This window comes from Heterodontus francisci, chromosome 3 (genome assembly GCF_036365525.1).
Source record: "Heterodontus francisci isolate sHetFra1 chromosome 3, sHetFra1.hap1, whole genome shotgun sequence".
In the NCBI taxonomy this organism is placed as follows: domain Eukaryota; kingdom Metazoa; phylum Chordata; class Chondrichthyes; order Heterodontiformes; family Heterodontidae; genus Heterodontus; species Heterodontus francisci.
In genome coordinates, this window is record NC_090373.1 from 172,896,626 (window position 1) to 172,914,559 (window position 17,934).

The window sequence follows — 17,934 nt, forward strand, 5'->3', positions numbered from 1 at the left end:
TTCAGTGACTCATGACAAAGGACGCCCAAGTTCCTTTGAAGTTCAACACTTCCCAACTTCTCACCATTTAAGAAATACTTTATTTTTGTTTTTCCTGCCAAAGTGGACAACCTAACATTTCTCCACATTGTGTTCCATCTGCCAATTTTTTGACCACTCACTTAGCCTCTCCAAATCCCCTTGAAGCATCTTTGCTTCCTCCTCACAACTCTCACTTCCACCTAGTTTTGTGTCCTCTGCAAACTTAGAAACATTACAGTTAATCCCCACATCCAAATCATTGATACAGACTGTGAATAGCTGGGGTCCAAGCACTGATCCTTGTGGATCCTAGTCACATCCTGCCAACCTGAAAATGACTCATTTATTCCTCCTCTCAGTTTTCTGTCCAATAACCAGTTCTCAATCCATGCCAGTATATTCCCCCAATCCCAAGTGCTCTAATTTTGTTTACTAACCTCTTGTGTTGGATCTTATCAAAAACTTTCTGAAAATCTAAATATACAACATCCACCTGTTCCCCCTTATCTGTTCTGCTAGTTATATCCTCAAAAATCTTCAACAGGTTTGTTAAATATGATTTCCCTTTCATTAATCCATGTTGACTCTGCCCAATCCTACTATTCTGTTTTAAGTGCCCTGTTAGCACATCCTTTATTATAGATTCTAGCATTTTTCAGACGACTGATGTTAGACTAACAGAACTTCTCCTTTAACTCCACTTACTTCCTTCAAATAAAAGGCCTTACCTTTTTGTGGAGTACTGAGCCAAGTGAGAGTGGAAATTGCGGAGGCATTGCCCATAATTTTCCAATCTTCCTTGGGGGGTGGTGACAGAGGACCAGTGAGTTGCAAATGTAAAACCCTTGTTCAAAAAGGGTGTAAAGCCCAGCAACTACAGGCCAGTCAGTTTAACCTCAGTGGTAATTCGGCCATGTGGTGAGGGGTGTGGGTAATTTCCACTGTTCAGCTCTGACCTGACTGCAGCAGCGTTTTTGTTATTCGGGTTTTAACCGTGTTGGGTATTATTGGTCAAAAATCAATGACAGGTTTTCTTGTAGGTTTAGACACAGAAAAAAATATTTATTTACTGAGCAACATGCCTTAATCCCAAAACTGTCGTAACTACACCTACTCACACATTCACTCGCGCGCACACACATACAAACACAGGAAAAAGGGTAAGCAGTTTGAAGTGAGGTAGAGTGGCAGGGTTCACTGTAAACCTGATGAGAAATTGACCTCCGAGAAAATTCTTTAGTTGCTAGCCTGGGGTATTTGAAGATTTCTGTTTGATGAAGTTTAGTTTGAAGAGAGGGTATCACTTCTAATTCTCTGCTGCACAGGCTGAAATGTAGAATTCACAGCAGGGCGCCTTCCTTTTTGGTTTGTTGGATTTTCTCCCAGCTGGACAAGCTTTGATGATGCTTTTTTCTTTCTCTCTTCCCCACTCCACCCCCCAACTCCCCCAAGAGAGCTACCTTTAGAGCTAAACGTCTCTCACATCTTGCCTTTGTTGGGAGACAGATATCTCCCTCCCTGTGGTGACTGACAATGGCCCAGCATGTGGCTACTTCACACCTTCTTTGTTTCAGAAGAATCCATTCAATTCAAAAATGTCTCTTGATGGTTTCAGGATGGGTGTAATTGACACCTCTTAGGATTGAATGTATCCTTTTGTCCTTGCCAGACAGTGGACAGTTTGCATACACAAAGGCCAGGTCTTTTGACCTTGGGTGGCCTTTTTGTGAAGCACATTGTCCACTTTAAAAAAAAAAGAAGTCAATTTTTATAGCTCTTCAGCTGAGTTCTTGTATTTCCAATCACATTATGTGAACATCACATAATAGTCACTTGGATAAGTGCGGGTTAATTAAGGAAAGCCAGCACAGATTTGTTAAGGGGAAATCGTGTTTAACTAACTTGCTTGAGTTTTTTGATGAGGATAGATGTTGATGGACTTCCAAAATGCATTTGATAAAGAGCCGCACAACAGACTTGAGAGCAAAGTTAGAGCTCATGGAATAAAAAGGACAGTAGCTACATGGGTACAAAATTGGCTGAGTAACAGGAAACAGAGAGTAGTGGTTAATGGCTGTTTTTCAGACTGGAGGACCCCTGCTCTTCCTGATATATATTAATGACCTAGATCTTGACGTACAGGGCACAATTTCAAAATTTGTGGATAATACAATACTTCAAAAGGACATAAACAAGTTGGTGGAATGGGCAGACAAGAGGCAGATGAAATTTAATGCAGACAAGTGTGAAAGGATTCATTTTGGTAGGAAGAAAGCAGAGAGACAATACAAAAGAGGTGGAGGAGTGGGGGGACCAGGGGGTATATGTGCATAAATCATTGAAGCTGGCAGGACAAGTTGAGAGCACGGTTAATAAAGCATACAGCATCCTAGGCTTTATCAATAGGGGCATAGAGTACAAATGCAAGGAAGTTATGTTAAACTTGCATTAAAAACACTGGGTCAGCCTCAAGTGGAGTACTGCAGTAGTTCTGAACACAACACTTTTGGAAGGATGTGAAGGCGTTAAAGAGGGTGCAGAAAAAATCTACGAGAATGGTTCCAGAGATAAGGAACTTCAGTTACGTAGATAGACTGAAGAGAAGGTTGAAAGGAGATTTGATAGAGGTATTCAAAATCTTGAGGGGTATGGATAGAGTAGATAAGGAGAACTGTTCCCGTTGGATCGATAGCCAGAGGGTGCAGATTTAGGCTAACTGGCAAAATAAACAATGACAGCATGAGGAAAAACGTTTTTCATGCAGCGAGCGGTTAGGATCTGGAATGCATTGTCTGACAGTGCGGTGAAGGCAGATTCAATTTAGACATTCAAAGGGAATTGGACTATTATCTGAAAAGGAAGAATGTGCAAAGCTATGGGGAGAAAGCAGGGGAGTGGTTGACAGAGCCTTAACCGTGTCCGTCCCATTTCCCGCATTTCTGCTTTCCCTCCCAGAACCATCATAGATTTCCCTTGTCTTCATCTTCTACCCATCAGCCTCCGTATTCAACAGACATCCTTCGCCATTTCCACCACCTCCAGTGTAATGCCAGCACCAAACACATCTCTCCACCCCCTGCCCACCTTTCAGTAATCCCAAGAGACCGCTCCCTTGGAAAAACCCTGGTCCACTCTGCAAACACACCCTCCTCTTCCCAAGGCACCTTTTCATGCAAGCACAGGAGATGCAACACCTGCCCTTTTACCTCCTCTCTCCTCACTGTCCAAGGCCCCAAATATTCCTTCCAGGTGAAACAGTAATTTACGTGCACCTCTTTCAATTTATTATACTGTATTCGCTGCTCACAATGCGGTCTGTTCTACATTGTGGAGACCAAATGCAGATTGAGTGACCACTTTGCAGCATACCTCTATTCAGTCCACAAGCATGGCCCCGAGCTTTCGGTTACCTGTCATTTGAATCGACCACCCCCCTGACCTCTGATCCTTGGCCTCCTGCACTGTTCCAATGAAGCTCAACGTAAATTCAAGCAACAGCCCCTCATCTTTCAATTATCTACATTACTGCCTCTGGACTCAACATTAAGTTCAACAATTTCAGACAGTATTCTCTGCCCCCATTTTGTTTCCTTTTTCTTTGATGGTTCGGTTTTTACTTTTGTTTTTCTCTTACACTTGCTTTCGGATGGCAGTTGTTCATCATTCTGCCCCCTCTTGAGATATCATTTACTTTTTGCTTGTCTGATTACCACTCCCTTTGGTCTTGCACCACCAACTCTTTTGTCATTTAATCTCTCCTGTTTTCTACCCTATCATAGATCTTCCCTTTTGTTCTTATTCCACTCTTCCCCCTTTCACTTGCTTAAAACCCATTACATTTATAACTTTTCCCAGTTTTTTTCAGAATCACATAATTGTTACAGCACAGAAGGAGGCCATTCAGCCCATTGTGTCTGCATTGGCTCTCCGAATGAGCAATTCAACTAGTGCCATTCCCCCGCAAACTTGCACATTCTTCCTTTTCACAGAATCACATAATGATGAAAGGTCATTGACCTAAAACATTAGCTCTATTTCTCTCTCCACAGAAGCTGCCTGCCCTGCTGAGTAATTCCAGCATTTTCTGTAATTCTTCCAGATTTTTAGCATCCACAGTAGTCTGCTTTCATAAAAATCAAAGATCTCAGTCTTGAGAATTTCAACTGAAACAAAATCCACAGCCTTGTGAGGGAGAGTGTTCTAGATTGTCACTACACTTTGTATGAAAAAGTTACTTGTGATTTCACTTTGCAAGCATATAAACTTTATGCTGCCTTCTCATTTATGATTGCAGTGTGCAGCCAGCGCCAAGTGGCTGCAGGCCAGAGTAGAGGGGGTGAAATCATCGAGGCCAGTATTAGTTCAAGCTAGCTTCTAAAGCAGGTGCTGGAAGCCATTCTAGAATGTTGACCTGGGAAAGACAGAAGAATGGCACAACATGACAGAGACTGGACCCCAAGGTTCTTTGACGCAGCAATGGAGCAGGAGGAGAGGTCCTCTATCCACAGAGGCCCAGGAGGCCCCCAGACAGACACTGTGCAGACAGTGGGAAAAGATAGCTGTCGTGGTTAATGCCAGCAGTCTAGCCCCTAGGACCTCAATGCAGTGCCACAAGACGGCTGGGGAGTCTAAAACTAGGGGTCATAGCATCAGAATAAGGGGTCAGCCATTTAGGAATGAGATGAGGAGAATTTTATCTAATCAGAGGGTTGGAAATCTTTGGAATTCTCAATCTTAAGAGAACAGTTGATGCTCAATCGTTGAGTATATTCAAAACTGAGGTTGATAGATTTTTGAATACTCACTGAATCAAGGGAAATGGGAGTAATGCAGAAAGGTGTTGCGGTACAAGATCTGCCACAATTTTACTGAAAGGCAGAGCAGGCTTGAAGGGCCAAATGACCTACCTTACTCTTTTTCTTACATTCATATTAAGTTCAATGACCTCACACAGGCGGCCAAGGTCAGTGAATGCATTTTCAAATGCAATATGCAACAGACACATGGGAATACCACCATCTGCAAGTTCCCCTCCAAGTCACACATCATCCTGACTTGGAGCTATATCGCCATTCCTTAATTATCACTGGGTCAAAATCTCGAAACTCCCCAACAGCACTGTGGGTGTACCTACACCACATTGACTGCAGCGGTTCAAGAAAGTGGCTCACCACCACCTTCTTGAGGGCAATTAGGGATGGGCTATAAATGCTGGCTTTTATTTCACAAAAGGTTTTCCTAAAGTGTGGTGCCCAGAATTGGACTTCAGTTGAGGCCAAACCAGTGTTTTAAAAAGGTTCATCAAAACTTTTGTGCGTTTGTACCCAATACCTCCAATTATAAAGTCCAGGATCCCGCGTACCTTTTTAACTACTTCCTCAACCTGCCCTGCCACCTTCAATAATTTGTACACATATATACCCAGCTCTGTGTGTTCCTGAACCCCCTTTAGAATTGTACGCTTTACTTTATATTTTCACCCTCTGAGTGCTGCAGTGGAAGCTCAAACTGAATTCATGGAAGTTCAGATTGCTGCCATGAATGCTCAGACTTCTGCCATTATGGCACAGTATTCAGAAAGGGTTTGCAGGGACACGAGTCCAGCAATCCAACACACTGCTAGGATTGCTGAGGCATTGGTCTGGCAGAGTAGCAGCGGTGCTGTGGAGCACATACCCACTGTTCTCTCTCAGGATGGCAGCATTAGTGCTCTCACTATTGACACTCTGCCAGTGCCCTTGCTGTTGCCTGTCAGCCAGCCAGCCTATACTGTTGTTGCTCATGCTGAGATGTGCAGTCCAAAGGCAGGCCTTCTAGGCGCAAAGTTGCACAAGATCATTCTGCAATGCCATCTGCAGTCTCCCCTATTGAGAGTCAGTAGCCTTGCACCAGATCTGGTACAGGCACTGGGCAGCATTATGTAGCAGCACCAGGAGAAGCTAAGGCACACGGGAAACAGGCACTAAGGGAATGCACAAAGGTGATTTGATGACATGGAATATTGGATGGTTTAATGGAAGTAATTGTTTTGTAATCTTTGTTTATTGGTGGCTTTTATTTCAGCATTGTAGCCAAGAGGACGTTGTGATGATCAGTATTAGCAGGAAGATAATGTATGGGACTGTTGTTGATTGGGGAGTTAGGGTGGTGTTCATTGGTACCACATTCAGATGAGCTGCAGGACAGCCCAGTCAGAGCGAGCCTATGTTGGTTGCCTCTCCTTCCTCCTTCTCAACTGGTCACCATATACCTGGTGACAATGGCTGTGTCCTTGTGATGGCGAGGTTGTGCAGGATACAGCAACCTACACGGACCATGACACACATTCTGAATAGTACTGCAGAGATCTTCCAGAGCAGTTCAGGCAGCGAAAGCATTGATTAAGCACTCCAATGGTCTGCTCAATGATATTTTGCATGCTACCAGCATGGACTCGACGGGCCGAATGGCCTCCTTCTGTGCCGTAAATGACTCTATATGCATGGATGAGTCATGAGCCAGATGGTTAGTGAATAGCCCTCATTACCCAGTATGGTTTCTCATGAGGCTCAAACACTGATGGTGTAGTGGACTGATGCAGAATAAAGGCACAATGACTACTGCCAGGTTAGTGGGCATTGACCTGCACGATGCACTGAGTATGTCAGCACACCAGCTAGACATTGAGGGAGTGCAAATGTTTGTGACTATGGTACTTCTCTGAATTTACATGCGGTGCCCACAAAGCAATATTTGTGCAGTCAATGGCACCCTGCACCAAGGGGAAGCCATGTGCTCGTTCTGCCTGTTCCTCTCTGGAAAGAGAGAATGCAATTTACTCCTCTCTCTTTGCAAACAGAGTGTCAGTGACCTTCATTACACAACATTGGACGGCGAACAGCGAAATGTTAGAGATGTCGACTACTGCAACCTGGAAGGATCTCAGCGCAAAGAAGTTCAAGTCCACGGTCACCTTTACAGTCATTAGCAATGCCGTCCTCGCCCTGATTCAAGGCTGCTGGTCTGCCTGCAACAGGTGACAGATTGCTGTGAGTATCTCCTAAATGAAATGAATTCATTGCACTGACTGTTCTTCACAGAGGTTGAGATAGGAGAACTCCCCCATGAAGACCCTGGGTGGATATGGCCTTCTGCTGAGAGCCCTTCTCCCCCTCCGCTGTCTTCAAGGAGCTCTGCGTCATCTCTGTTCATTCTCCTAGACATGCTGCAGACCAAGGGGGAGAGAAACTGCAGCAGCCTTGACTGGGATCAACTTCTTTTTTATTCTTTCATAAGGATGTGGGCGTTCCTGACAAGGCCAGCATTTGTTGCCCGTCCCTAATTGTCCTTGAGGTGGTGGTGTGAAGCAGAACCCTTCAAGCGAGAACCAAGGTCTTCACCACATGCCATCCCACTCCCTGTAGACTTGAACAACTTTAAGTATCAGTACAAACATCCAAACACTTCTATTAACTCAGCAACAGTCAACAGAAATCAATCAGCTACTAACCTGAAAGTGATTGATGATCACTTTAAATAACACTAGTTGGGGGAATCTGCCTGGTGCTGAATGCATGTTCAGCTGTGCGAGATTAAGAGAAGTCATAAAATGGAGTATTGAGGTCGAAAATGGGAGCACTAGAGTCAAATCAGCATCACACTTTGACTGATGTCACGATCTGCCTACTCTGCATCTTCCGGCACATGCTCCCAGCACCTGTGCTAACAACTAACTAAAACGGTGGCAGATGCAGGCAGCTTCTGAAGTGTGCGAACACCATTTTGGACCCGAAACGCCACCTGGATGCCAAAAATAGGTGCCATGCAACCAAATTTTGCAGCCTAGTCTCCTATTCCTCCACCTGAGATAAATTCAGCTGTATATGCCCTCTCAACTTACTTTATCATTATGAAGACCTCCAAAAGATCACCCCTCAAACTTTTAAACACAATGGAAAACAAACCAAGGGCTGGATTTTCCCTATGGGCTTCTAAACCCCACTGTCAGGTCTAAATGTGGGGGCAGAAGCCTGCACTGTATGGGAAGCAGTCAGTCATTCATTGCAATTTTGCCTGGGCAGCCAATTAATGACCAGAGGGTAGGATTACTGTCCAATTAAGGATGGCATGTAGGCTTCCCAAGCTGGAGGGCCAGAGACTTTCCAGCTTGAAAACAGCAGGCTGTGATGATAAAGGGAGAGGGCGCCCCAAAATGGAGGTGCCCTTTCTTGGACTTTTTTAAAGTGTAAATTTAAAAAAAAATGGATTTTGCAACCATATCACCATGGTGGTTAGGAGAGAGGGGAGGGGGGAGCCCCCTCTGCAGGATGACCTGCGGCTGCTGCAGCATCCAGGCAGGCAGAAAGGGCCTCTACAAAGGAACATAGGAGCAGGAGTAGGCCATTCAGGCCATTGAGCCTGCACCGCCATTCAATATGATCATGGCTGATCATCCACTTCAATGCCTTTTCCCCCACACTATCTCATATCCTCTTATGTCATTGGTATTTAGAAAACTGTCAATAACTGCTTTAAACATACTCAATGTCTGAACTTTCACAGCCCTCTGGGGTCAAGAATTCCAAAGATTCACAACCCTCTGAGTAAAGACATTTCTCCTCATCTCAGTCCTAAGTAGCTTCCCCCTTACTTTGAAATTGCCAACCCTGGTTCTAGACTCTCCAACCAGGGGAAATATCTTAGGTGCATCTGCCCTGTCTATCCCTTCAAGTATTTTGTAGGGTTCAATGAGGTCGCCTCTCATTCTTCAAAATTCAAGAGAATACAGGCCCAGTTTCCCCAATCTCTCTTCATAGGACAGTCCCGCCATCCTGGGAACATGTCTGGTGAACCTTCGCTCAGTCTGCAAGCAGGACCCCGAGCTTCCGGTTGCTTGCCATTTCAACACTCCCCCCTGCTCTCATGCTCACATCTCTGTCCTGGGATTGCTGTATTGTTCCAGTGAACATCAACGCAAGCTCGAGGAACAGCATCTCATTTACCGATTAGGCACACTACAGCCTGCTGGACTGAACATTGAGTTCAATAATTTCAGAGCATGATGGGCCCCCCATTTTACTTTTATTTTTAGTTATTTTTTTCTTTTTCTTTTTTTTAAAATATATATTCTTTTGTGTTTATTTTATTTTATTTCATCTTAGTTTGTTCAGTTTGCTTACCCACTATTTTTTTCAAATTTGTACTCGCGGCTGTTCAATTTTCAGTCCGTTAACACCCTTTCTGTACTAATGCTTTGTCTTTCAACACACCATCAACATATCTTTGCTCCATGACCTTCTGGTCAGCTATTCTGTGACCTTGTCCTATCTACACCTTCTCCTTTGTTATCTCTTGCCCCACCCCCACTTTACTTGCTTATAACCTTTTGCATTTCTAATATTTGCCAGTTCTGAAGAAGGGTCACTGACCTGAAATGTTAACTCTGCTTCTCTCACCACAGATGCTGCCAGACCTGCTGAGTATTTCCAGCATTTCTTGTTTTTATTTCAGATTTCCAGCACCCGCAGTATTTTGCTTTTAATCTGGTGAACCTTCGTTGCGCTCTCTCTATGGCAATAATATCCTTCCCAAGGTAAGGGGACCAAAACTGCACACAGTACTTCAGGTGCGGTCTAACCAAGGTTCTAAACAATTGAAGACTTCACTACTCCTGTAGTTAAATCCTTTTGCGATAAAGGCTAACATACCATTAGCCTTCTTAATTGCTTGCTGCACTTGCATGTTAGCTTTCAGTGACTTATTGACAAGGATATCCTTGTCCTTTTGTCCATCTACACTTTCTAATCTCTTACCATTTAAGAAATACTCTGCACATCAATTCCTCCTACCAAATTGAATAACCTCACATTTTTCCACATTATATTCCATCTGCCACGTTCTTGCCCACTCATTAAGTCTGTCCAAATCCCCTTGAAGCAGCTTTGCATCTTCCTCACAATACACATTCCCACCTAGTTTTGTGTCATCTGCGAACTTGGAAATACTACATTTGGTCCCCACATCCAAATCATTGATAAATATTGTGAACAGCTGAGGCCCAAGCCCTGATCCTGCGATACCCCACTAGTCACAGCCTGCCAATGTGAGATTGACCTGTTTATTCCTACTCTCTGCTTCCTACCTGTTAACCAAACCTTAATCCATGCCAGTATATTACCTCCTATCCCATGTGCTTTAATTTTGCTAACCAACCTCCTATGGGGGACTTTATCAAAGGCCTTTTGAAAATCCAAGCATATCACATCCACCCACTCCCCTTTATCAATTCTGTTAGTAACATTCTCAAAAAACTCCAACAGGTTTGTCAAACATGATTTCCCATTCTTAAATTCATGTTGACTACACCCAATAAAATCATATTATCCAAGTGTCCATTTATCACATCCTTTAGAATAGATTCTAGCATTTTCGCAAAGACTGATGTAACAGGTCTATAATTCCCCGTTTTCTCTCTCCCTCCTTTCTTAAATAGTTGGGTGACATTTGCGACCTTCCAATCTGCAGGAACAGCTCCAGAATCTATAGCATTTTGGAAGATGATCACCAAATGCATCCACTATCGCTGTCGCTACCTCTTTCAACACTCTGGTATGTAGAATATCAGGTCCCGTGGACTTATCAACCTTCAGCCCCATTAATTTCTCCAATACAACCTTCTTACTAATACTAATTTCCTTCAATTCCTCCTAATGCCTTGGATCTCTAATTCCTCAGTGAATACAGATATTTATCTATTCCTCATTATAAATTCTCCTGACTCTGCCTGTAATGGACCCACATTTATTTTAACCAAACGCTTCCTTTTTATGTACTGGTAGAAGCTTTTACAGTCCATTTTTATATTTGTTTGCTAGCTTGCATTCATATTCTATTCTCCCTTTATCAGTTTCTTTGTCCTCCTTTGCTGTATTCTAAAATCCTCCCAATCCTCAGATTTACTACTATTTCTGGCAACTTTATCGGCCGTTTCTTTTAATCTTATACAATCCTAAAATTCCCTTGTTATCCACTGTTGACTGCCTTTACTTTGGGGTTTTTATGCCTTGAAAGAATGTACAGTTGCTGTAAACTATGTAATATTTCTTTAAAGACTAGCCATTGCCTATGTACGGTCTTACCTTTTAATGTACTTTCCCAATCCACCTCAGCCAATTTGTCCCATATACCTTTATAATTTCCTTTGTTCAAATTTAACACCCTGACTTCAGATTGAACTACCTCACTTTAAACATAATGTAAAATTCTATCATATTATGGTCAGTCATCCCTAAAGATTCTTTTACAAGAAGATTATTAATTAGCCCTTTCTCATTACATAAAACTAGATTTAAAATAGCCTGTCCTCTAGTTGGTTCCTCAACATACTACACTAAAAAGTCATCCCTAACACAGTTCAGTAACTTGTCCTCCATAGCATTAGTGCTCATTAGGTTTACCCAGTCTATATGCAGATTGAAATCACCCATGATTACTGTATTATCCAAGCCACATGCCTCTCGAATCTGATTAATACCATGCTCCATACTACTATTACTGTTCGGTGGTCTATAAACAACTCCTACCAAGGTTTGCTGCCCCTTGCTGTTTCTCAGCTCCACCCAAATAGATTCCACATTTTGTTCTTCTGATCTGAGATCCTCCCTTATTAAAGTATGGATCCCAACATCACCTCCTTTTCCTTTTTGCCAGTCCTTCCTAAATGTCGAATATCCAGTTCCCAGTCTTGGTCGCCCTGTAGCCATATTCCAGTTATGGGCTTTTAAATCATCTAACTTGTTACGAATGCTGCATGCATTCAGGTAGAGTGCCCTTCACCTTGTCTTCTTGACATTATTCTGCATTCTAAGCCTAGTTGACGCTCGCCTTTATTTCGCCTGCCTAATGTCACTTGCTAATTTTCCACCTCCTGTTACCAGCTTTACTTTCTTCCAATTTGAGCTATCCTTCAGCTTGCCATCCCCCTGACAAGCTAGTTTAAACCCTCCCCAACAGGCCTACTTGGAGCACTGCACACCGCCACCACCCACCACCTCACTCCCCCCTGGCCCCGTCTGCCACTGAAAGCCTGCCTCCAGGCACCTAAACTGACTCCACTGCGGTCTTCTTAAATGGCCTTAAGTGGCCCCTAATATTCCAGATCAGCTACCCGCTGCATGCTAGCCACATCCTCATTCTGCCTCCACAAAAATGGCTCAGGGACTGGATGGAGCCGGAGAACTGGCATACAGCTAGCAGGCTACTTTTAGCTCCGGCCCACCGCCATCCCAGCTCCAGCAGGGCCTAAAACTCAAGTCCCAAGTTTCTACAACCTGCCTCAATTTAACCCTTCAAGCCCAGTATCATTCTGGTGAATCTGCACTGCACCCTTCTCCAAGATCAATATATCTTTCCTGAGATTTGGTGCCCAAAACTCAAAGCAGTATTCCAGATAGGGTCAACTGCCCTATTTTATAACTAGAAATATTTATTGTCTGGAACCATTACACAACAGCAAAACTCAAAAGGACTCAATTCGCACTATAGCCTAAGAGGAGGCCAAAAAAGATCACTTAGCAACTTGCCTCCGTAAAAACAGATGTCGGTGCAGAATTTGTTCATGCTCATTTGTGTTTACATAGAAACATAGAAAATAGGAGCAAGAGTAGGCCATTCGGCCCTTCGAGCCTGCTCCGCCATTCATTATGATCATGGCTGATCATCCAACTCAGTAACCTGTTCCTGAATTCGCCCCATACCCTTTGATCCCTTTAGACCCATGAGCTATATCTAACGCCTTCTTGAAAACTACCTGGAAACAAGGGAGTGTTTATTGGCTATCCTATAGTATTTGCATTTATATAATACTTTACCACACTAAAATGTTTGAAATGATTCACATGAAAGTAATTTGCATTTTGTAATTGTTATCTATGCAAATCAAACATTCTGAGCTGAAGATTAAAATAGCTTCCTGCTTCCAGTATATAATTTAACTGCAGTGACTATTTCAAAGCATAATCTTTGCTATAAGGTTAAGGCTTTGCTCCTATTGTTTTCCATTTGCTAACTTTAGATTGCACACACTTAACTAATCACAGACTGTGCATCTCCATAGAACCAGATGATAAAGGTTCACTACATTTACAGTAAATTTAATGGAAGATGTAGAGCAGTTCCCGACTACCTGTTCCTTTTTTTCAAGCAGTAACCGGAATCCTTCTTTCTTATCCAATTCTGGACTCCCATGTAAATTATCTGCTTTCTGCATTAGATCATCAAATTCACTGGTCTGGTTGTCCTGTGTCGAAGATCCAAATGCAATGTTTACTGTAGAGCATTTCACCAATGCCTCTTCAGATTCTTCGTCTGTCTCTGTATGTGCTGTGATATAGCTGAAAATTTAAAAGTTTGCAGGTTTACTACAATGTATATGCTATAGGCTCTAGTCACCGAACCTTCACTGTTTCACATGACAAATCGAAATGTGACTGCAAAAATATACAGTGTCAATTAATAAAGTTGGAACACTGCAAAAGCAAGACTTTAAATAGTTGTTATGCTGTATCAACATGTGCACTTTCACCACAAAGTCCTTTGTAAACTTTTAATATGGCAACAACTAGCAAATCTGTTCTTTAAAACTAACAAAGAACTAAATTATTACACACAATAAAGTTATCCAGAATTGTGTAACCACAAGCAACTTCAAAATTCAAACAACACTATGATAATTCAAGCTTTACCCTTGAGAGTTCGGATCTCATTTGATAGTTTGGCTCAATCAAGAGCATATTTGCCAGAGTCAGAAAGTTATAGGCTCCAGTACAAATGTAGATAAAGCATGTTGACACTCCAATGCAGTATTGAGGGAGCATTACATCTTTTAGGTGTCATCTTTCAGACAAGACAGTGAACAGATGGTCCAGTATGCCTGGTCAGGTGCACATTAAAACTCCAATGTACTTTTTGAAGAGTTGGGAATTCTCTTGGTGTTCTCGAAAATATTTCACTCTCAGCAACTGATAGAAAAATAATAGATGAAATGATCATTCATCTTATTGCTATTTGTGAGATATTGCTGTGTGCAAAGGAACTGCCACATTTAACTACAATAGTCATGGCACTTCAAAGTCTTTTGATATGATAAGATGCTAGATAAATACAAAGAACAAAGAAAATTACAGCACAGGAACAGGCCCTTCGGCCCTCCAAGCCTGCGCCGATCCAGATCCGCTTTCTAAACATGTCGCCTATTTTCTAAGGGTCTGTATCTCTTTGCTTCCTGCCCATTCATGTATCTGTCTAGATACATCTTAAAAGACGCTATCGTGCCCGCCTCTACCACCTCCGCTGGCAACGCGTTCCAGGCACCCACCACCCTCTGCGTAAAGAAATTTCCACGCATATCCCCCCTAAACTTTTCCCCTTTCACTTTGAACTCGTGACCCCTAGTAATTGAATCCCCCACTCTGGGAAAAAGCTTCTTGCTATCCACCCTGTCTATACCTCTCATGATTTTGTACACCTCAATCAGGTCCCCCCTCAACCTCCGTCTTTCTAATGAAAATAATCCTAATCTACTCAACCTCTCTTCATAGCTAGCGCCCTCCATACCAGGCAACATCCTGGTGAACCTCCTCTGCACCCTCTCCAAAGCATCTACATCCTTTTGGTAATGTGGCGACCAGAACTGCAATTCATTCTTTTATTGAGTACTTTATCACAACATACCAATGATTTTATATCCCTTCCAACTGTATTAGTCAGAGATTGATAAACCTGGAATTATTTACGCCCATTTTGCATTCACCTATATCACAAAGCTAATCAAGGTTGGGAGATTTGAAATAAAAATAGAAAAGTGCAGGAAATACTCAGCAGGTCAGGTAGCATCTGTGGAGAGAGAAGCAGAGTTAATGTTTCAGGTCTGTGACCTTTTATCAGAACTGGCGAAGGTTAGAAAAGTATTAGGTTTTATGTAAGTGCAGGGGCAGGGAGTTTGGTGGGGAAGAGAACAATAGGGAAACTGCGTGATAGGGCAAAAGGCAGGAGAGATTAAATAACAAAACTGTCATGGGACAAAAGCAAACAGCATGTTAATGCTTATGGTGAAAGACAAAGCATTAGTCCAGAAAGTGTTAATGACAGAGTAATGAGCAACACTGTCCACATGAAAAAAGCAGGCATATGGTTAAAAAATAATTTTAAAAATGGAAAAATATAAAAAAGGCCAGTCATGCTCTGAAATTATCGAACTCAAGGTTGAGTCCGTGAGGCTGTAGAGTACTTAATCGAAGGATCAGGTGCTGCTCCCCAGCTTGTGTTGATGTTCACTGGAACACTGCAGCAGGCCAAGGACAGAAACGTGGGCATGAGAGCAAGGGGGTGTGTTGAAATGGCAAGCAACCGGAAGTTCGGGGTCATGCTTTCAGACTGAGCCAAGGTGTTCCACAAAGCGGTCACCCAATCTGCGTTTGGTCTCCCCAATATAGAGGCGACCACATTGTGAGCAACAAATACAGTATACTAAATTGAATGAAGTACAAGTAAATCACCCCTTCACCTGGGAAATTTGAGTCTTTGAACCTAGTTTTACATGTACATTAGTGCTGTAATCCTTTGCTTGTTTTTAAAATCAAAACTAAATTAAAAAACGGAAATCTGTGACATACACACTCAATAGGTTCGGTCAGGAAATAAAAGACAAAGTTATGAAACGGTAGTAGAGCACATTTCTAGTTCATGTTAAAGAATATAACATTTCATTGAGCTCCATGGAAATAAAAATCAGGAGACAAAGTCATAATTACTCCCTGTGTAAACAGGTTTGGTTAATAACAGAAAGGCTGAGAAGTGGAGAGAACATCTGTCCTAGCCTGAAGAACAGGGTGTAGAGAGAAGTTCGGCTTTTTGGTTGGCTGAGAGAACTATCTGTTATGAATGCTGGACTTTGTAATATGATTGTGTTTTAAAAACTATGGTTTTTAAAAGTTTAATTTGGAGTCAGAGAAGTCAGGTGACCTCACAGCAATTCTGCTTCAAGACAAGACAGAAATCTTGGTTACCAGGACAACAGACAATACAAATCAAAGACCTTTCTTTGAAAAACAAAGACAGTAGGGGTGTAACACCTGAAGAACAATAGGTTTCACCCTCCCAGACATCAGTGATTCTGAGGATGCAAATGTGCATGGCAGCTGCCAACACCTGAAAACAATGAAAAGCCAGAATTGTGGGCTTTGCATATTGGAAAAGGATTCCAATAAATTTAACAGATTTTCTGAAGGCAGACAGGCTAGAAGAAAGGAAGACAACCAATCGTGGCAGCCTCGAGGGAGGGAGAGAGAGAGAGAGATATAGATATAGAGAGCGAACACTGGCTCTCAGAGAAGACTGATGCAGCAAAAGAAGTTTATAGAGTAGAAAAGACCAATAAGATCACCAGGGATTACCTTATTTACGGATGTTCAGGTTGAAAGTGCTCGTAAGAAGTGAGCGAAGAGAACATTGACTTTGAGAAAGGTCTGGGAGATCCATCCCATTGCAACTGGGAGGGGTTTGGGACTTTTAACCACAAAGATTTTGCCATCAAAGAGGACTGTGTAATGTACAAGTTTGGTGTGAGGTTTTCAAGTATTTGAATAAGTAAAGAAAAAACCTTTCTTTGTAATTTGGGGATATCAGCTACTTACAAAATGCTATTTAGTTAATGGGGGATTTCTTTTAGTTTTGTTGTTATAAATATAAAGCTTGTCGTATAATTCTTTAAATTAGTCTGGGGAGCTCATACTTTGAGGTTGTAACAATCGTAGTGGGCTCACATTCATTATTTTTGTTAAAGTTGTACCAACTGATTCAAGCATACTCATCGATCTCAATGCTCTGTGTGTTTTATCTGCTGTGGAATAAAGCAGCTTAGGATTTAAACAAACTTTCATCTCATCTAGTGTTAACTGCTCGCACTTGGAGTGATTGAAAGAATTCACATGCATAAGATCGGTTCTCAGCACAAGTAGCTTCATTGTTACTCCAAGGTCCTATTGATCTGCTGGTAAATATAGGGCATTGGGGGTTAACATTTAAGAGGTAACCAGATGATTTAAGGGAGTGACTAATACCAATGATCTCAAGTAGGTATCTGCAGCAGATGAACTCTATAATGCAATAACTTAAAATAAAATAACAGAGCCTTTAGAAATAACTGAATTAATCAAGGACAGCCAGCACAGATTTTTTTTAAAGGAAAATCTTGTTTGACGAACTTTATATAGCTTTTTGAAGATTAGATAAAAGAAAAGCAAAATATATATGGATTCTCAGAAGGCAATCAATAAGATGACAATATGGAAGTGGTTTGCTAGAAACATTTAGATGTATGATTTAGAGGAAATTTAGCAGCATGGATAGATGGTGTTGCTCATTCTGGAGAAGGGTTAGAAGCTGTATTTCCCAGGAGTTAGTGCCAGTCCACTGTTGTTCTTGGTACATAGATGATTTGCATTTGAGTATACGGAACTCAATCTCAAAATTGCTGGCAACAATTTCTGAGGTTTGGTAAACAGCAAGAAGGGCTACAAAAGACTTTAGGAAGACAGGCAGGTCAATAAAATTGGCGAACTGGTGGATTATGCATTTAATGAGGAACCCAAGTAAGCATGTAAAACATTTTGGGAGAAACCCCAACCAATGGGAGTACATTATCACAGAATTGCTACAGCACAGAAGGAGGCTATTCAGCTCATCGTGTCTGCACCAGCTCTAGAATGAGCAATTCACTCTTGCCCCACCCCCACCTCACTTGCTTATAACCTGTGACTTTTCTAATATTTGTCAGTTCCGATGAAGGGTCACTGACCCGAAACGTTAACTCTGCTTCTCTTTCCACAGATGCTGCCAGACCTGCTGAGTGATTCCAGCATTTCTTGTTTTTATTTC

General features: G+C 42.2%; 1 protein-coding gene across 3 annotated transcripts in view; it reads right to left on the minus strand.

Moving 5' to 3' along the window:
- The window catches only part of LOC137364463 (regulator of microtubule dynamics protein 2), a 192,937-nt gene that overhangs the window by 104,810 nt on the left and 70,193 nt on the right, over positions 1-17,934 (minus strand). For all 3 annotated transcript variants that reach the window (XM_068027670.1, XM_068027674.1, XM_068027669.1), the window contains exon 2: positions 13,184-13,391. In XM_068027670.1, coding sequence (XP_067883771.1) covers positions 13,184-13,391 — 208 coding nt within the window. The remainder of the gene's footprint in view (positions 1-13,183; positions 13,392-17,934) is intronic.